Source organism: Ranitomeya variabilis, chromosome 1 (assembly GCF_051348905.1).
Source record: "Ranitomeya variabilis isolate aRanVar5 chromosome 1, aRanVar5.hap1, whole genome shotgun sequence".
In the NCBI taxonomy this organism is placed as follows: Eukaryota; Metazoa; Chordata; class Amphibia; order Anura; family Dendrobatidae; genus Ranitomeya; species Ranitomeya variabilis.
Genome location: NC_135232.1, coordinates 752,152,349 through 752,173,993, shown reverse-complemented (window position 1 = coordinate 752,173,993; position 21,645 = coordinate 752,152,349). Strand labels below are relative to the sequence as shown.

Genomic DNA, 21,645 nt, shown 5'->3' with positions numbered 1-21,645 from the left:
TCCCATCTCAATTCCTGTCAATTTTGCAGTGAAAAGTCAAACGGCGCTTCTTCCCTTCCAAGCTCTCCCATGCGCCCAAACAGTGGTTTACCCCCACATATGGGGTATCAGCGTACTCAGGACAAATTGTACAACAACTTTTGGGGTCCAATTTCTTCTCTTACCCTTGGGAAAATAAAAAATTGGGGGCGAAAAGATCATTTTTGTGAAAAAATATGATTTTTTATTTTTACGGTTCTGCATTATAAACTTCTGTGAAGCACTTGGTGGGTCAAAGTGCTCACCACACATCTAGATAAGTTCCTTAGGGGGTCTACTTTCCAAAATGGTGTCACTTGTGGGGGGTTTCAATGTTTAGGCACATCAGTGGCTCTCCAAACGCAACATGGCGTCCCATCTCAATTCCAGTCAATTTTGCATTGAAAAGTCAAATGGCGCTCCTTCGCTTCCGAGCTCTGTCATGCGCCCAAACAGTGGTTTACCCCTACATAAGGAGTATCGGCGTACTCAGGACAAATTGTATAACATCTTTTGGGGTCCATTTTTTCCTGTTACTCTTGGTAAAATAAAACAAATTGGAGCTGAAGTAAATTTTGTGTGAAAAAAAGTTAAATGTTCATTTTTATTTAAACATTCCAAAAATTCCTGTGAAACACCTGAAGGGTTAATAAACTTTTTGAATGTGGTTTTGAGCACCTTGAGGGGTGCAGTTTTTAGAATGGTGTCACACTTGGGTATTTTCTATCATATAGACCCCTCAAAATGACTTCAAATGAGATGTGGTCCCTAAAAAAAATGGTGTTGTAAAAATGAGAAATTGCTGGTCAACTTTTAACCCTTATAACTCCCTAACAAAAAAAAAATTTGGTTCCAAAATGGTGCTGATGTAAAGTAGACATGTGGGAAATGTTACTTATTAAGTATTTTGTGTGACATATCACTGTGATTTAATTGCATAAAAATTCAAATTTGGAAAATTGCGAAATTTTCAAAATTTTCGCCAAATTTCCATTTTTTTCACAAATAAACGCAGGTAATATCAAAGAAATTTTACCACTATCATGAAGTACAATATGTCACGAGAAAACAATGTCAGAATCACCAGGATCCGTTGAAGCGTTCCAGAGTTATAACCTCATAAAGGGACAGTGGTCAGAATTGTAAAAATTGGCCCGGTCCATAACGTGCAAACCACCCTTGGGGGTGAAGGGGTTAAAAAAATGATATAAATGTAGTATCACTGTAATCATACTGACCCAAGAATAAACCTGCTTTATCAATTTTACCACATGCGGAACGGTATAAATTAAAAAAATAAAAATAAATAAAAAAATTCCTGAATTTGCTGGTTTTTGTTCATTCTACTGCCCAAAAATCGGAATAGAAAGTGATAAAAATGTCAAGTGCCCGAAAATGGTACCAATAAAAATGTGAGCTCGTCCCCCGAAAAGAAGCGATCACATGACCCTGTTGGCTGAAATATGGAAAAATTATAGCTGTCTAAATATGGCCATGCAAAAACTAGTTTTGCAGTAAATAGCATCTTTTAGTGTGACAGCAGCCAATCACAAAAACCTGATATAAATATGGTATCTCTGTAATCGCACCGACCAGAAGAACAGTCGCCTAATCACTTATACCACACTAGAAACAGCTTAAAAAGTAAATAAAACAATTTCTTCACCTGCTGTAGATTTGTTCATTCTGCCTCCCAAAGATTGCAGTAAGGCTCGGCTCACATTTATCCTGAGCTCTATGCTGAATGCTTACACCGGGGTTTCTGTGTAAATCTCTGAAATACATGGTTCAGACAGAATGCACAGCGGAAAATTCTGTATAACTATAATGAGGCAGATGGAGGCACTGTGGAGGCCATAGGACCTGTAATCCGGTGGTGTCCGTCTTTTTAGGATTACATAAAAGTGCCATCAGCCACAGTTTTGTGCGCTTCTGAAAAGAAGGACATCAATGAACAGAGGCCAGAAGGAGTCCAGATTTATTCTGCTGCCTCATTATAGTGAATGAATCCCTAGTCCTAGGGGGTTTTATCTGTTATATGTCTCATAAGTGCTAAGTGTAGAGCGCCAGATAAATGTGATCCAAAATGTTATGTAAAATGTTTCCAATAAAAGCTTCAACTCAATCTACAAAAAAAAAGCAAGTCCCCACTCAGGTCTGTCATCTGTAAATGAAAATATAGGGGCTTCCACATTACTGGTAGCACAAAGGCTCTGTAAAAGCAAAATGGCTCCTCTCCTCCCCCCAAAAAAAGAAATTATGCAAATTCTGTGCTCCCAAATCCAAATGCCCACCTGCCTACACCACACTTAACGCCCATGTGTTTGGCATTTCTGTAGTGATGAGAGACCACCTAATTTACTGGTGCATGTTTCAAGAACCATGAGCTGGGCACCACTACGTACTTGCAACAGCAGTTTGCAATTTTCACTCAGCAACATTCATTGCTGCTTGTTTCTGGAAAACACCCATGGAGTCAAAATCGTCACTACATCTGTAGATAAATTCCCAAAGGGTTATAATTTCCAAAATGTGGTAACTTGAGGGGGATTCTGTTTTTCTAGCACTTAGGGGCTCTGTATATGGACTCCGCTAACTCTTCTAGGAGTCTCTCCGTGTGGCTAAGCAGTATTGTACAGCCACATATGGGGCATTTCTACATTCAGCAGAAATTGTGGGACAAATTTTGGTGCCATTTTTACCCATTTCCAATTGTATCAAATTCTGTGACACACCTGTGGTGTCAATATGATCACTGCACCCCTAGATGAATTCATTGAGGGGTGTAGTTTGTAAAATGGGGTCACAAAATCTGCACTATAATATGGCGCGTCTTTTCTGAGCTTTGCACTGTGCCTCAAAAGTAGTTTTCGACCACAGCTGGGGTATCGGTGTACTCAGGAGAAATTAGACAACAAATTTTGAGATCCATTTTCTCCTGTTGCCCTTGTAAAAATGCAAAATTTTGGGCTAAACATTTTTGTGGGAAAAATGTGTTGGTTGTATTTTTTTTTTATTATTTTTTTTTTTTCACTTCACAACATTATAAACTTCTGTGAAGCACCAGGTGTTTCAAGCTGCTCACCACACATCTAGATCAGTTCCCTGAGGAGTCTAGTTTCCAAAATGTTGTCACTTGTGGAGGATTTTCACTGTTTAGTCACACGAGGGGCTCTCCACGCGATATGGCGTCCACTAATTGTTCCTGCAAATTTTACATTCAAAAAGTCAACTGGTGCTCCTTCCTTTCTGAGCTCTGCTGTGCGCCCAAACAGTAGATTTCCCCCACATATGGGATATCGGTATGCTCAGGAGAAATTGCACAACAAATTGTATTGTCCATTTTCTGTCACATAGGCCCCTCAAAGTGACTTCAAATGTGTGGTGGTCTTTGTATAAGAGTGCATACACAGATAGCTGTCAGTCACTGATAGAACTGCCATATAAGAAGATGGTACACGTCACTCTGTAACAAGGGGGGTGCTCGGAGAGGGATACCACTCCCTTATCTTGTACAAATCAAAAAAATCCGGCACTCCAAATGTCTGCAATTTAGATTTATTTTGATGCAATCCCAGCACTGTTTCCACATAGGAGCTTATCCTCTACCACGCACTACTTACGGTTGGCGCCTTCACCCTTCAGCAATCCGTCTGAGGAAGGTCTAAGTTACAGACCGAAACGTTATAAATTTGGGATTGCATCAAAATAAATCTAAATTGCAGACATTTGGAGTGCCGGATTTTTTTGATTTGTACTGATAGGACTGCCCACTGGACCAAAAATCCTAGAGAGTGCAGAGGATACGATATATCAATCTACTCAGCTCCCCCAGCTCTGTAACATGACGTATGCGGATTGGACTGCATTTTCATTTCATTTTAAGCTGTACTTAGGTTTGCTTATCAACCCGAGCATTGTAATTAGTGGATATCATTAATTGTTTCCTGTGTTCTCTGCGTATTTCTGGTTGAAGTATGTCTACTAGACATGAGCAGATCGCATCGTGCAGCCACCTTCCACAGTCCAGGTCAGTGTATATTGACGTGGACAGGTGCTGCATATATTTCCTTACCCTTACCCTATGTGGTCCCGGGCTCAGCTTATGATTAGCTGATCTCGTGAGACATCACCTGTACACCACATGCCTTATTCATAGCGTCACGCCAGGCCGGGGACTACAGAAGCTCAGGAAATTCACACCCACCTGTCCACGGAGAGAAAACACTGATGTACGCTGAGGTGGAGCAAAGTGATCTGCTCATCTCTAATGTGTACATGGCATGTTAATGTTACTGATGTATTTTGTTCACATTTTCTCCCTTGCACAGTTACAATCTGCTGTTTTTCGCATCTGGAGGAGGAAAGTTTAATTATCAGGGAACAAAGAGATGGTTAGAGGATCATCTGGACCACACAGGTATCATAGCTTGCATAACAGCGTTGGGAGCAGCATGGTTACATGGGTGGGGTTGGTCCCCAAGACTAATGGTCATATAGTATTTGTTTCTCCAACCTTTTAATTCAGCAAGAAAACCATTGCTTCTACTTGATTTTGTTTAGAAGGCGATGCGTGTAAACTAATGGATATGCCATGGCGAGCCAAGAATTGTAATCTACACTCTGCTCTTTTTAGATTCAAGCCTCCTTCAAGATAACGTGGCTTTTGTGCTGTGCCTGGATACTGTCGGGAGTGCTAACAGCTTGCATCTTCATGTCTCTAAGCCTCCTAAAGAAGGAACTTTACAGCACACTTTCCTCAAAGAGCTGGAAATGGTAATTCGAAAAAGCAGCTATTACATCTCCCTTTACTATAGTATGTTCAGAGATCATCCAGTTCTGTTAATCACTGGCATGATGGGTTTTTTGCATTATTTAATAAAACTTATTAAAATATGACCTCCTTTCTTTACCCAGGTTATATCTACCCAGTTCCCTGAGGTGAAGTTTTCCATGGTTCATAAGAAGATAAACCTGGCTGAAGACACACTAGCTTGGGAACATGAACGCTTTGCTATCCGCAGACTTCCATCTTTTACCATCTCTCACCTAGATGGCCACCGTAGTGGTCACCGCAGCAGCGTTTTGGATCTAAGGTAAGTTAAAAAGAAAAAATCCCACAAGCCAGAAGTGCTTCTTTCAAGCAATGCTTCTCTGGATGTTTTCGAGTGTTGCCTACTGTGATGTATGACTTTCTACACTGCTAGAAATGTGGGTGAAGCAAGCAACCTTGCAACAAATTACATATACGTATAGTCACACTGGATGGGGTTTTCTAAACTCCCTCCACAAGTGGCGGAACTAAATGTGTGAAATTCATGTCATGCTTCAGGTTATAAAATCTGTTCCGCTATTTTGTGAAATTGTTGTTGATGTAGACCAGAGATTTCCATTCTAATAGAAATTGTGGGTGAATTCTCACTAGTATCACATACAAATGTGGCTCCGTGGTTAGCAGCGTAGTTTGCAGTGTGCCCAAATCTTACTAAGGACATCTACAAGGAGATTGTGTGTTTTCCCCATGTTACATAGTTACATAGTTATTAAGGTTGAAGGAAGACTTTAAGTCCATCTAGTTCAACCCATAGCCTAGCATGCCCTAACATGTTGATTCAGGGGAAGGCAAAAAAAAAACCATGTGGTAAGAGTAAGCTCCATCATGGGGAAAAAAATTCCTTCCCGACCCCACATACGGCAATCAGACTAGTTCCCTGGATCAACGCCTTATCAAGGAATCTAATTTATATACCCTGTAATATTATACTTTTCCAGAAAGGTATCCAGTCCCCTCTTAAATTGAAGCAATGAGTCACTCATTACAACATCATACGGCAGAGAGTTCCATAGTCTCACTGCTCTTACAGTAAAGAATCCGCGTCTGTTATTATGCTTAAACCTTTTTTCCTCCAGACGTAGAGGATGCCCCCTTGTCCCTGTCACCGGTCTATGATTAAAAAGATTAGCAGAAAGGTCTTTGTACTGTCCCCTCATATATTTATACATTAACATAAGATCACCCCTTAGTCTTCGTTTTTCCAAACTAAATAGCCCCAAGTGTAATAACCTATCTTGGTATGGCAGACCCCCCAGTCCTCTAATAACCTTGGTTGCTCTTCTCTGCACCCGCTCCAGTTCAGCTATGTCTTTCTTATACACCGGAGACCAGAACTGTGCACAGTATTCTAAGTGTGGTCGAACTAGTGACTTGTATAGAGGTAAAATTATGTTCTCCTCATGAGCATCTATGCCTCTTTTAATGCATCCCACTGAATATGAGTTTGTCATCCACCCATATACCCAGGTCTTTTTCATTGACGGTTTTGCCCAGAGTTTTAGAATTAAGCACATAGTTATACATCTTATTACTTCTACCCAAGTGCTTGACCTTACATTTATCCCCATTAAAGCTCATTTGCCATTTATCAGCCCAAGCTTCTAGCTTACATAAATCAGCCTGTAATATAAAATTGTCCTCCCCTGTATTGATTACCCTGCAGAGTTTAGTGTCATCTGCAAATATTGAAATTCTACTCTGAATGCCCCCTACAAGGTCATTAATAAATATGTTAAAAAGAAGAGGGCCCAATACTGACCCCTGTGGTACCCCACTACTAACCGTGACCCAGTCCGAGTGTGCTCCATTAATAACCACCCTTTGTTTCCTATCCCTGAGCCAACTCTCAACCCACTTGCACATATTTTCCCCTATCCCCATTATTCTCATTTTATGTATCAACCTTTTGTGTGGCACCGTATCAAAAGCTTTTGAAAAGTCCATATACACTACATGTTGTATGGTTTTCTCCCACACTCCTAAGACATACTGATAGGATATTTAGGTTATGAGCCCCAATGGGGACAGTGATGAAAATGTATGTAAGGGTATGTGCACACGCTGATTTTACTCTGCGGATTTTGCCGGACTGATTTTGGTAAATCTACAGGTAAACCACACTGCGGAATTACCGCGGATTTACCGCAATTTTTGTGCGGATTCCACCTGCGGTTTTACACCTGCGGATTCCTAATATGGAGCAGGTGTAAACGGCTGCGGAATCCGCACAAAGCATTGACATGCTGCGGAATAAACAACGCTACGTTTCCGTGCGTTTTTTTCCGCAGCATGTTCATTGCGGACTTTGTTTTCCATAGGTTTACATGGTACTGTTAACTCATGGAAAACTGCTGCGAATCCGCAGCGGCCAATCCGCTGCAGATCCGCAGCAAAATCCGCAACGTGTGCACATAGCCTAAAGCTCTGTAAAATATGATGTTGCGATATAAGTGAGTAAAAGAATTAGAATACGTTTGTAACCATTCGCTTTCAACTTCACTGTTAGTCAAATTGGCTCTATTTGCAAGTACAATGTTTTAGAATGTATTACTGAAAGGTTTTGTGTTAGGTTCCCTAACTGAGAATATGATTCATTATAAATATTTTCTTTGAAAGTAAATTACTCTGTCGCCTCATTGGGGGACACAGGACCATGGGTGTTATGCTGCTGTCCACTAGGAGGCGACACTATGCATAATCTGAAAAAGATTAACCGTGGCTCCTCCTCTGCAGTATACACCCCTTGACGGCGTCGGCCTTCTCCAGTTTTTGCATAGTGCCGCATAGGAGGAGGCACACCTAAAACTTTTTTTTTTTACTCCGTTTTTTTACGACGGGATTACAGATGAAAAAAAAATGGGTCTCCTGCAAGACTCCCGGCATGGCTCCTTCCTCGGCCCCTTATTACGGGGTGCCCGGTTGAAGTCGAGATGGCTATTCCCCATGTCGCTCCTTCCCCAGTCCCTCGGGTGCTGGTTCGAAGTCGAGACCCCCCCCCCCCCCTCCTTCCCCAATTCCTTTTGGTTTCTGGGTTGAGGTCGAGGCGTGGATAAAGCCCCCTGAAGGTGACAGCAGCACCCTCCCTAATCCCCCTCTGGGGGCATTAGGTTGAGACGCCTCAGGTAGGGCCTGTACAGGCAGCACTCTGCAGCTCCCAGCAGCATGGGCCAGCACACTGCGCCTGCATCCAGGGACCCCATCCCAGCTGCGGGCTCCTGTCGGGGCCGGGGGGGAGTGCAGGCAGGCATGGCACAATAGACACAGGGCTCCCTGCGCCCCTGTCTCTGCGGCAGCACCAGCTCTATAGTGCCTCAGGGGGACCCCTCACAGGGCCCCTTTTGCTTATAACCCCACCGCTATCCTGCCTTTAAATCCAGGGGGGTCCGGTTCAGATCCACACCCCCACCGCCTCCTGTCCGCCCCCCGTCCCGCCCCCTGGATGACAAATATGACACTCTACAGTGTCATAGAGGGGGCGGATCAAGACAGAAAGGGTGCGTTTTTTCACAGCTCTGCCGCCCTTTTTCAGCTCTCCGCCCCCTTCTCCCCCTTCCTCTTCTTCTCGGCAGTCATTTCTGCTGCAGGACAAGGATTATCCCTGCATCTCCCGGTCAGCAGGACCAGGCCAGCCAGTCTCCGGGGGGCACAGGACTGTGGATCTTCGGCGCTGGACCTATGGGCAAACTGGTGGGGTAAGATCACAGCTGTTTTTTTTTTACTTGGCTGTGAATCCATATTCCCTATAAGGCTCCCCTATAAGTTCCTCTGCATAGTCACTCCTGTAGTGTCCTCTGCATAGCCAGCCCTTCTGCACTCTGTGCACTATGCAGGGCTCAAGGTCCAAGAGAACCAGGCAGGACTGCTATTATGCATTCTGCACAGCCTGCAGGAACGTTCTCCCCAGTGGCAGCACATACCCGCACTGCGAGGACTGCATCCAGACTACTGTGTCGGAGCCCCAAGAAGCCCCTACCAATGTTTCGGTGTCTAATGCCACGCCGGAATGGGTCACTCAGATGTCGCAATCTATGACGCAGTCTATAGATAACCTAACCTCCACATTGCTTCAGGCTCTGCAGAGTCATGCCTCGGCTATGACCGCTACCCAGCAAAGGGAGAGCTTGACTCAGGGACAGGACGACCCTGGCACATCCACGTCTAGGTCAGGACGCAAGCGGACCCATAGGTCAAGTCCATCTGCGTCATCCCATAGCACACGGTCATCCCCTTCTAGGGAGAGACACCGTAGTTCCAGGTCATCTAGACCATCCCCCTCCAGGGGCAGACATCTATGCAGATCTCCGCAATCCCCAACCAGAGAAGGCCTCTGCCCCAGCTCACCCAGCAGGGGACGCCTCAGTGATACACAGGATTCGGAAGGCATCTGTGACTCCGACTCAGACAAGGAAATGGAGGGGTCCCTGATCCCAATCCCCTCTAGGAATACAGCGCTAGTTGAGGACATAATGTCTTCCATCCATCGGGTGCTGGACATTTCTGATCCGCCATTAGAGGCCCCAGAACACAAGATTTCCTTTGCAGGAGCTCTGAAGCCGCCTAAAGTTTTCTCTAACCACCCAGAGTTTAAGGCGATCCTTAAAAAGCAGCTCTCACAGCCTGAGAAAAAATTTGCTAATCGCAAATATCTGGAGGCAAGGTACCCCTTCCCACAGAAGGACACCAAGGAATGGACAGATCCACCTGAAGTGGACCCCCCAGTCTCTAGGCTAGTCCCTCCTTTCACTGCCAGATAGCTCAACCCTCAGGGACGCAGCAGACCGGCAGGTAGAACGCATGGCTCGTTCAATTTTCGAGGCTGCATGGGCATCCCTGGCTCCCACGTTCACTTACAAGCTGGCCTCCAAGCATCCGCTGCTGAGCTGTCGGACCAAGCGGTTCAAATAGCAGTTGTAGCAGATTACATGCTTCATGCAGCTCTGGATTCAGGGGGTGTAGCGGGGATAGCATCAAACGCCATCACAATTCCGCATATCCTCTGGCTGCAGGAATGGAAAGCGGACGCAGCCTCAAAGAAGTCCCTCACGCACCTCCCCTACCTCAGTGGGCGACTCTTCGGTGAACAGTTGGACACGATGATATCCAACGCCACCGGGGGTAAGAGTACCTCTCTTCCCCAACTGAAACCTAAACGCACTTACAAGAAGCGTAACCAAACTCGATTTCGATCCTTTCGGAACTCCTCGGGCTGGTCCGTCTCACGTCCAGCACAAAATCGTAACCGTTGCCCACACAGGGACAACTCATGTTCAACACAAAGGTCGGACAAGACCTGGCAGTCAAAAGCAGGCCAGTCTAAGCCCAGAGGAGGAAAATCTCAGACTTTCTCCTCATCATGACTCACGGACTCCGGAAGACACCACACCCGTTGGCGGCCGACTTTTGCTCTTTCATCAAGTCTGGCTGCCTATCACAGAAGACCGGTGGGTCAGGGAACTAGTGTCTTCTGGATACAAGATAGAGTTTACCTCCTACCCACCGGACCGATTCTTCCTCACTGTCCCTCCAAAACCACCAGCCAAGGCTCGTGCCTTCCACCAAGCGGTCTACTCGCATTTTTCAAGCAGGAGTCATAGTACCGGTCCCACACGGCCGAGCGCTCCCGAGGGTTCTACTCCAATCTGTTCGTAGTTCCCAAGAAAGGAGGCAGCGTACGGCCCATACTGGACCTAAAACAGCTCAACAAATATGTACGGGTCCGTGACTTCCGCATGGAGTCCCTTTGGTCCATCATTGCGTCCATGGAGAAAGCAGAATATGTCGCCTCCATAGACATACAAGATGCATACCTGCATATACCTATTGCACCCGCCCATCAGAGATTTCTCAGTTTCGCAATCGACCAGGACCACTACCAGTTCGTGGCTCTCCCGTTCGGACTCGCCACGGCTCCCAGAGTGTTCATCAAAGTCATGGCAGCCACCATGGACGTCCTGCACTCCAGAGGCATAGTAGTCGTTCCATACCTGGACGATCTACTCATCAAGGCACCCACCTTCAAGGACTGCGAGCTCAGCATCTCAATCACAATCGACACTCTGAGTCGCATGGGCTGGCTAGTCAACCTACAAAAGTCATCACCAACCCCGAGTCAGTCTCTGACCTTCCTGGGAATGCTGTTCAACACCTCCAGGGGTCTAGTGCTCCTTCCCAAGGACAAGGCACTGGCTCTCCGCCTAGGAGTTCGCACCCTCCTCCGCAAACCCCCTCGATCTCTCCGGTTTGCCATGAGAGTCCTCGGCAGGATGGGGGCAGCAATAGAAGTGGTCCCATTTGCCCAGTTTCACCTCAGGCCTCTCCAACTAGCCATCCTCAAGTCCTGGGACAAGAACCCTTTCTCGACAGGGAGTTCCGGCTAACGTCGTCAACCAGGAGGTCCCTGCACTGGTGGCTCAAGCCAACCTCGCTAGCAAAGGGGAAATCCTTTCTCACAGGTCAGTGGAAGGTTCTGACCACCGATGCGAGCCTGACTGGTTGGGGTGCAGTGCACCTACACCACAGGCCAAGTGGTCCCCAGTGGAAGCAACCATGCCCATCAACATCCTGGAAATTCGTGCCATCCTCCTGGCATTGAGGGCCTTCCATCACTTACTGGCAGCCTCTCACATCAGAATACAGTCGGACAATGCCACGGCTGTGGCATATGTGAATCACCAAGGGGGACCCGCAGTACCCAGGCGATGTGAGAAGTGTCACACATCCTCCACTGGGCGGAGGACAAAGGGTCGGTTCTCTCAGCGGTCCACATTCCGGGTGTGGACAACTGGGAAGCAGACTTCCTCAGCCGACAAGGAATAGACTCGGGAGAGTGGTCTCTCCATCCTGAAATTTTTCGCCAGATCTGCCATTACTGGGGGACCCCGGATGTGGACCTAACGGCATCCCACTTCAATGCTAAGGTCTCCAACTTCATGGCCAGAACACACGATCCGCGGTCGCTCGGACTGGACCCAGTTCCAGCTTCTGTACATTTTTCAACCTCTCCCCCTGATATCCAGAGTGGTGAGGAAGATCAAGCAAAGGGAGTTCCAACCATCCTAATCACACCGGACTGGCCCAGATGTACATGGTACGCCGACATCGTACAACTTACAGCAGACGCCCCCTGGCGCCTCCCCGACCGCCCGGATCTTCTATCACAAGGCCCATTCTACCACCAGAACTCAGGGGCCCTCAATTTGACGGCGTGGCCCCTGAAACCTGGGTTCTAACCCAGGCAGGGCTCTCTCTGGACGTCATTAGGACCATGATCAGGGCACGGAAGCCAAGACTTATTACCGTACCTGGAAAGCTTTCTTTACCTGGTGCGAATCTCGTGGCCAGACCCCATTCCCTTATTCCCTCCCCAAACTACTTGGTTTTCTCCAATCGGGTCTGGAGGCCAGGCTGTCCCTGGGCTCGCTTAAGAGCCAGGTGTCAGCCTTCTCAGTGCTTTTTCAAAGGCGCATTGCTACCAAGCCGCAAGTAAGGACATTTCTTCAAGGGGGTTTCCCGATTGGTTCCCCCTACAGACGACCACTAGAAACGTGGGACCTCAACCTGGTCCTGACAGCATTGCAGGAACCACCCTTCGAACCTCTTAAGGAGGTCCCGCTCCGCCTTCTATCCCAGAAGGTGGTTTTCCTGGTGGCAATCACCTCGCTATGCAGGGTGTCTGAACTGACAGCACTCTCCTGCAGACGGCCCTTTCTGGCTTTTCACAAAGACTCGGTAGTCCTCCGTACGGTCCCATCCTTCCTTCCAAAGGTTGTGTCCAATTTCCACCTCAATGAAAAAATTTCTCTGCCTTCCCTTTGTCCTGTCCCGGTTCATAGAGTGGAGAAGGCTCTGCATACGCTTGACCTTGTCAGGGCATTGCGTATATATGTGTCTAGGACTGCGCCCTTCCGGAAGTCTGATTCTCTTTTCCTTCTTCCGGAAGGCGGCCGCAAGGGTCTACCAGCTTCCAAAGCTTCCATACACTTGTACTGTTCCCGGTCATTTTTGACCGTCCTTATAAAATAATCATTTTTAGCTAATCTAAGTGGTTTTTTTAAACAGTTTTTGCACTATTATATTGCTTGTGAAGATGGTTGTTCAAATACCAGAAAAAAAAATAAATACAAAGCTTGTTTTATATTTTTTTTATATCCAAAAGGGAACATGGTATTTTTTCGATTTTTGTAAAAATTGATTATTTTTGCAGATAAAAAAAAAATCTTGATCTAAATGTTAACTATAAGTAATAATATCAAACATTATGTAGATATACTTTTTTCAAAGGCAAAAAAAAAAAAAAAAAAAAAAGCTTTTTTCTCTATAAAATGGCAAAAAACGTTTTTTTATACACTTATACTGTTCCCGGTCATTTTTGACCGGACCTAACAAAGTTGTGATTTGTACCTAATTCAAGTGTTATTTGATTACCTGTTGCATTGTTTTACTGTATGTGAACATGGTTTTCAATAATCAGATGAAAAATTCAATCAAAAACTTTTATTTTTTGAATCAAATAAATTAACATTTATGTACAGTGTAATACTGTACAACCAGCAAACACATGGAAAATCAGAAAATCATGATTTACAATATGAAATGTTGACAACTGAATGGAACTAGATCTATATGAACAGCAGGGTAAATAAAAACCAGTGAAATAAATTGCGCATAGCTATACTGGAAGCGAATCCGTCGGCTGTATCGCAACTTGAAAATGTTGGTATGTGTAAATCTGTTCTGACCAAAAGTAGTCAGATACATTGATAAATAGTAGTAGATGCAATATATAGTTCAAAATGAGGTGATAGCACCTTTATTTTTGTCAAAAATTGTCTGGAGAGCTGAATAAAGGCCTATCGGTCATTTTTGACCGAACAGTACAAGTGTAAAAAAAATTGTACCAAATAAAGTAAACAAAAATTAAAAAAAAAAAAAATTCCCACAGAGAGTACCCCCCTAATGACGAAAAGTCAGGGAGCCTCAAGTCTCAGAATCACACGCTGAATTTTTATAACATTATAGAATTTCAAAAACGGTCATTTTTGACCTAACAGAACAGCAGGGTTAAGAATTCTCCTCTTCCAGACGGTATTATGGCACACTCTACACGGGCGTTAGGGGCCTCCTGGGCCATTCGGCACCAGGCTGCGGCACAACAAGTGTGTAAGGCGGCCACTTGGACTAGCCTACACGTTTACTAAACACTACAGCGTTCATACCCAGTCCTCAGTGGACGCGAGCCTGGGTAGATGTGTTCTGCAGGCGGCGGTGCCCCAAGTGTAGGGGCCCGTCTACACAATATTCGTCCATTGCTTCCCACCCAGAGACTGCTTTGGGGACGTCCCATGGTCCTATGTCCCCCAATGAGGCGACAGAGTAAAGGAGATTTTTGTGTACTCGCCATAAAATCTTTCTCTTAGCCTCTAATTGGGGGACACAGCTCCCACCCTGTTGCCCTTTCCGGGCCGTTGTTACTGTTGAGTTCTCATATTGTTATCTTGAACTCGTACATAGTTGCCTTCTTATAGGCATGGTTATGTTATTCATGCTACGTTTCTCCTAATGCTTTTGCACAAAACTGGAGAAGGGTGACGCCGTCCAGGGGTGTATACTACAGAGGAGGAGCCACGGTTAATCTTTTTCAGATTATGCCTAGTGTCGCCTCCTAGTGGACAGCAGCATAACACCCATGGTCCTGTGTCCCCCAATTAGAGGCTAAGAGAAAGATTTTATGGTGAGTACACAAAAATCTCCTTTTTGTACCCCGACAACAAAGTGTAATTATTTTCATATACTGAAATTGATTTTGCGTTTGTACCTTAGTTGGAAAGTGGACACAGATGTGTTGGCCCGTAACACTCGAATACTCGCTGAATCGCTCACCCGCGTCATATATAATCTCACAGAGAAGGTACATTTAGAACTTTGACTGATTTTAATCATCATCGTTTGCCCTGTTAACTGTATTCAGATTGTGCTTTCTCCTACTACAGGGAGCGCCATCTGACCTACAGATCTTCACACAGCAGATGGTAAGCAGGAGAAACAATAGCCAGGTTAATGGAGAGTGAATGGCTGCATAGGTCTGACAGAAATAAACATTGCATTACTTGCTCTTAATGAATAAACATATTTGTGCTCATCCTTGTGGAATCAAACTGCTGTAACACTAAAAGAAGATCATGATCATTATTTCTGCTATTGGTTTAATTTTCTGTGGTTTTTTTGCTGCAGCGGGTCCAAAAGGAGCAGTTAGAAGCAGTGATGCGATGGCTGACCAGCCAGCCTCGTGCAGCACAGCTGGTAGATAAAGACTGCAATGTACTCAACACGCTGGAGTATTACATGAGTCGATACCTGAAAGATGTCAAACTCTATCACGTCAAGGCTGATAAAAGGTAAGTGAGTGGATACAGATTAAAAAAGCATTAGCCTGGGCTGTGGAGTCGGTATGCCAAACCACCGACTTCGACTCCTCAATTTCCCTGACCCTGACCCTACAGCACTGCCTCACTACTGAGAATGTACATAAAGTGCAGCACAGATTCATCTCAACTAAAAGCCGAGATCCTCAGATCAGGAACAGACATTTATAGGACATTTCCCTGACTCCAGACTCCACAGCACTGCCTCACTACTCAGGATGTACATAAGGTGCAGCACAGATTCTTCCCACCTAAAAGCAGAGATCCTTAGCTCAGGAACAGACATTTATAGGACATTTCCCTGACTCCCGACCCCACAGCACTGCCTCACTACTGAGCCTGTACATAAAGTGCAGCACAGATTCATCTCCACTCTGACCCCACAGCACTGCCTCACTACTGAGGATGTACATAAAGTGCAGCACAGATTCATCTCCACTGACTCCACAGCTCTGCCTCACTACTGAGCATGTACATAAGGTGCAGCACAGATTCATCTCCACTCTGACCCCACTGCACTGCCTCACTACTGAGCCTGTACATAAAGTGCAGCACAGATTCATCTCCACTCTGACCCCACAGCTCTGCCTCACTACTGAGCATGTACATAAGGTGCAGCACAGATTCCTCTCTCCTAAAAGCAGAGATCCTTAGCTCAGGAACAGAACAGACATTTATAGGACATTTCAGAACTTTCCCAAATTATTATGGAAACATTTACAGCGCATTCTGCACTGAACTACTGTACCTTTTTATTTAGATTTTTTTTTTATCAGTATGAAGGAATATAATTTAAGGGGAATCTCTCTGCAGGAATTTTTCCAGCAATCATGTTATTGATGGAAGGGTGCAAGGCTTGAGCTGCTGAACCATAGTCCTAGATCAGCTCTGTGATGCTGCCAGGAGGCTACATTTGCCCTGTACCTGTCACCAATTCATCAATCATTTAGGGAGTCAGCAATAAAAAGATACAGTACTGATTCCTCCCATAACCACCAAAATATAAAAGCACTCCCTTATAGAGAACCCTTCACATTATTTTTTTTTACTTTTAAACTTTATAGATCAGAAACAGTGCAGAGATGCTGATTAGAACATTTTTTTTCTCAAGGGCAATGTGGAGATATTATTCCCCAATACTTGGGATTGATACAGAGTGGTTTATATAATGTTATTACAGTACAGTCTCTTCTGGCGCCATAATGTGGGTAAGGGAAAGGAGTGTGGAGATCTTAGTGGGATCACGTTTCAAAAGTTCAGTCTTGCTATGTTACATTGAAAACCTCTGACCTTCTGTGAGGGCATGTTTTCCTCTGTATGATACTGCTGTCCTCTGATTCCAAAAAGACATCACACAAACGAAGCAGTCTTTCTTACCAATACCTGGCCGCAATACTAATACACTGCAGGAGGCAGCAAGCCCCCATGATTAAAGGCAGGGGAAGCGCTGGTGCTAAACACTGATAAAAGCAACCACTCACTCACTTACCAATCATGCCTAGAACTCTAAATACATACTTTGAAAATTGCAAAAAATTTAACATTTTCATAAAATTTCAGATATTTTCTTAAAAAGAAAAAACTCAACATAGTGACCTAAATTTACAGCTAACAAAATACAATGCAGATGAAGGAGAAAGACCAGCATCACTATCCTTTTAAATATAGTGTGCTCGAGGAAGGTACTTGTGGTCTAGACTAATCGAGGTAGAAACCTCAGCACCAGAAAAGAAAAGGAGACTGTAGGTCTGGCCGCAGTGCTATTTATTTTGATCCAGCAAGGAGTCAATACAGATCTGGTCATAAAATACAATGTGTCACAAAAAACATTCTTAAGGCCCCGTCACACATAGCGAGATCGCTAGCGAGATCGCTGCTGAGTCACAAGTTTTGTGACGCAACAGCGACCTCAGTAGCGATCTCGCTATGTGTGACACGTACCAGCGATCAGGCCCCTGCTGCGAGATCGCTGGTCGTGTCGGAATGGCCTGGACCTTTTTTTGGTCGTTGAGGTCCCGCTGACATCGCTGAATCGGTGTGTGTGACACCGATCCAGCGATGTCTTCACTGGTAACCAGGGTAAACATCGGGTTACTAAGCGCAGGGCCGCGCTTAGTAACCCGATGTTTACCCTGGTTACCATCGTAAAAGTAAAAAAAAACAAACAGTACATACTCACCATCTGATGCCCGTCAGGTCCCTTGGCGTCTGCTTCCTGCTCTGACTGAGCGCCGCAAAGTGAAAGTGAAAGCAGATCACAGCGGTGACGTCACCGCTGCGCTCTGCTCTCACTGTACGGCGGCTCAGTCAGAGCAGGAAGCAGACGGCAAGGGACCTGACGGGCATCAGATGGTGAGTATGTACTGTTTGTTTTTTTTGGTAACCAGGGTAAACATCGGGTTACTAAGCGCGGCCCTGCGCTTAGTAACCCGATGTTTACCCTGGTTACCCGGGTGCTGCAGGGGGACTTCGGCATCGTTGAAGACAGTTTCAACGATGCCGAAGTCGTTCCCCTGATCGTTGGTCGCTGGAGAGAGCTGTCTGTGTGACAGCTCCCCAGCGACCACACAGCGACCACACAGCGACGCTGCAGCGATCAGCATCGTTGTCTGTATCGCTGCAGCGTCGCTGTGTGAGACGGGGCCTTTAGAATCACTGGTATATGTTGACATATTCCAGAGTTATTACCAGCTATGACACATTAGACTTCATAAGTGCAGCTCTGTTATTGAAATCAGAGGGCATGGAGGCAGCTACCCACAGAACTTGTTGCCTGCAGTGGGATATGTATTTCTGGATGTCTTTCCTGAGAGTTTGAAGTGAATGAATTGGTCTTGAGGTTCGATCAACAAAATTTCCAGGCCTGCCAATGTGTAATCAGTGGGCGTTTTTCCCTTACTGTTGATGGAAGGTCTCCATAAGGAGAGTGTGACAGGTTGGGTAGGGACAGTCGGGAAAAGCAGGTCTGGCCCAAGTGAGGATCAGTGTGCTATGAAGAAACGGTGCATTTCTATTGCACACGTCTCTTAATCTTGGTGCTTTTTTACCCCATAAATGCTGCATGCAAGTAAAGCTTTCTTATGTGTTTTTCCCAGAAAACAGCTTGTGAAAAAAATCATGACATTTTATTAAGCCTTTATTTGCAAGCTAAAAAAAAACTAAAATAAACTGCGTGATGGAAGTGTTAGGCTGAATTCACATGTCTGTATTATATGGTCCTTGTTTAGCCCCCAATTCCTGAGCTGGTGGAAGGTCTTCACCAAACTAACAGCTTCGTATATGCCTAGCAGACTGTTAGTTCACTTCAGGAGACCCAGAAATTGTGGGCCAGGCATGGACCATATCACACATATGTGTGAAATCAGCCGTAGCGTTTTCCTCCTGTCCACGTAATTTGCAGGAAGCGGCAGCATAGGCTCCATTTCTGAAGTCATTTCCTGCAGAGTGAGCGGTCATGAGCTCCGCTATACAGCAGAAAATCCAACAGACACCTTGTTCCCTTGGTTCCTTGGATTAGATAGATCAGAAAATAACCCTTTGCATTACTCTAAATCCAATTTTTGTTGTTTTAATTGTATTTAAAAGAGAACTATATTTTTCTACACTGTTTTTTCAAATATCTCCTATTTTTGCAGAGACCCAGAATTTGTGTTTTACGATCAGCTGAAGCAAACAATGAATGCATACCGGTAAGTATAGATCTAGCTTCAACTTGCACACTAAGCTGTGATTGCCAGTTCTGTTTGGACCACTATAATGTGAGCGTACAACATGTAGTGAACCTGTTGTATTAAGCAATACACTGCTGCTCACTTCCTTCATCTTTGCTAAACTAGTGGTTTATTTTCTTCCTCAGAGTGAAACCAGCAATATTTGATCTCTTGTTGGCAATATGCATTGCAGCTTACCTCGGCCTAGCATACCTTGCCGTTCAGGTACATGGTTGTCTTTTATTTTACGATTTGCTGATTAATAACCCTCTGATGCAGCAGTTAATCTTTCATATATCAACACTCCTCCCCACATTCATGGTTGGCTGCATGCCCATACAGAGCTTGCTTTATTGCTTTAAATTTTAGAAATTATCTACTGGTAAAGTATAGTAATCTGATGAAGGAAAAATGAACAGTGCTGAAAATATCAAGTGCAGCAATATTTACCCTCCCCTGGTCCGGCAATGCCTCCCCGCCACTGCTCCCAGTGATCGTTTGCAGCCTGCGGCACATCTGCTAGCCACTGGGCAGTTGATAATGCCCCCCACCCAGCCCCCAATGAAATCTTTCTGCTAATCCAGCATAGATGCTCCAGTTGTCCCAACTGGTCTTCATTTACAAGCTGCCATTCTGTGGCCTCAGCAGTCAGGAGCTAAGAAAAAACAGATGGGCACGACCACCATGCCTGTGCTAGATTGGTAGGGGTCTGCACGGTAGAAATTAAACCTAGATTGACTACTGTGAGCATTTTTTGTTTTCTCATTGATGTCTACGTACAACCCTCTTCCAATTTTTGATATTCATAAAACTCATCGCTTGGCTTTTCATGTCTGTATACTTAATAATATCTGATACCTTTTGGTCTTTTCACAGAACTTTGGAGTGCTTTATAGGTTAGTCCAGAAAGTGGCTTTGAAACCAAAACAATTGTGAAGACACCTTCCTTAGCCAAGTCTCATCCCTTGGGATCCTGATACCCCTGAGAAGGGGGTTTCGCTACTACAGAATCACTCTTATGTTGCTTGAATCACTGGAGGATGAATTTCACCATGGCCCTTTGACTCTTTTGCATGGATCTCAGCATCAAGCCTTCCTGTGCTAAAGTGTTACGAGCAGAATAATTTGGTAGTTTAAATATGGTGATCACAGGAAGCAGATGTTCCCTTCTGCCCCAGAGAAACGGGCTTCACTCTGTTGGTACTCAGGAAATAACTGTGAGGGTTAAATATTTTTAAGTATTTATGATCACGGCATTGTCCCAACATTTTGCCTTTTTCTTTAGTTTTTTGTTTATTTTTATCATGCACTGACTCACCCCTTTTGTGACTATTTAATTAAAGATGCGGATCAAATCTATAATGATCAGGGACTTAAAGAAATAGAAAAAAATAAATGAAACCATAAAACAAAATGTGAAATGTGTATCCGTGATGTTATAGGCAGAGCTACAGCATCATATTATAACTGGTTTTCATCATGGTTCAGCATATATGGTATACATGGTTCAGTATGTATGCCTCCAGGACCACCAGCAGTTGTCTGCATATGTAAATACGCTGCCAAACAGTCCCTGGATTACGGTACATTACACAACCAGATCTATAGTATAAGTACAGTTTTTCTAAAGTCCTTTAATGATATGTAAATGAGGGTTTGGGTAGTCGATGGGGCATTAGTGTCCCCAGACTAGTTGGCCCACCTAGATGTTATCACTCCCCTGTGGGCATGATAACATAACTTACAAGTGTCCTTGCCAGCACTATACATACCTAGCACATGCTCGCGGCTGCTTTCCCTAACGGCATTGATCCTCTGAAGCCGTTTTCAGAGGAGCGCACTGGGCAGTGTTCGGAAATCTTCTGCACCTCTGATCATGCACAGTGCACCTCTCTGAAGCCCTTATTTGATTTTTTTGAGACAATATTTTGCAGTTAGATTCCTGCAGTGTACAAGAAAATGAAAGTTTCATTAAGGATAAATGATTAATTCCACATTTCCTCTTTTTCATGCCTGGATACACTGGGGTCTACAGTCCTTTTCCTGTATTAATAATAACATGTATGCTAGAGAAGTCATTGGTGTGAGGAACATTAGAGGAGAAAGTCCACTTAAAGGGGAAAAAAAATACCTGTTTAAATGACAATTTTGTGTTACACGGATTTTTTTTATTTTTTCAGATTTTTAGCAATTTCTTTTATATCATGATCTTTAAAAAACACAGTTGCAATCTTCACAGTAATCACTGTGGCTTTTTTAGACTTGTACTTCCTACCCTTTAAAGAGGAGTTTTCAGCAGGTTCCTATACACCGCTCATAACACATGATTTACTATTCACAACAGCTGATGCCACATATGTATCTGCTCTTCACCCTGACGATGACCTTTCCACACACTCATTAGATGCTTTAATTCAAAACACAAGTTGCTTCTAATGTAAATGTGTTGTTTCCTCAAACAGGACGTTAGAGTCTTAAAAGCTCCAGTGTGAAAACTGCAAACTGCCAGCTTTTTTATTTTTAATATATATTCTGATTTAAAGGGGGGAAAAACCATTGCCGAACAAAAGAAAATGCAGTTGACGCAAAGACATAGTGAGTCATTTTGTGATGACACATTCCCTTTAAAGAATAACTTCATTTATTTGTACACTTTTGTCCA

The 21,645-nt window shown here is 44.5% G+C and overlaps 1 protein-coding gene across 2 annotated transcripts in view; it reads left to right on the top strand.

Moving 5' to 3' along the window:
- Window positions 1–20,397, top strand: part of NCLN (nicalin) — a 40,001-nt gene extending 19,604 nt beyond the window's left edge. For both annotated transcript variants that reach the window (XM_077270688.1, XM_077270695.1), the window contains exons 7-15: window positions 4,350–4,438; window positions 4,655–4,794; window positions 4,936–5,114; window positions 14,672–14,759; window positions 14,842–14,880; window positions 15,083–15,246; window positions 18,909–18,962; window positions 19,130–19,208; window positions 19,860–20,397. In XM_077270688.1, the coding sequence (XP_077126803.1) occupies window positions 4,350–4,438; window positions 4,655–4,794; window positions 4,936–5,114; window positions 14,672–14,759; window positions 14,842–14,880; window positions 15,083–15,246; window positions 18,909–18,962; window positions 19,130–19,208; window positions 19,860–19,919 (892 nt within the window). In that variant the 3' untranslated portion in view covers window positions 19,920–20,397. The remainder of the gene's footprint in view (window positions 1–4,349; window positions 4,439–4,654; window positions 4,795–4,935; window positions 5,115–14,671; window positions 14,760–14,841; window positions 14,881–15,082; window positions 15,247–18,908; window positions 18,963–19,129; window positions 19,209–19,859) is intronic.
- The last annotated feature ends 1,248 nt before the right edge of the window (window positions 20,398–21,645 follow it).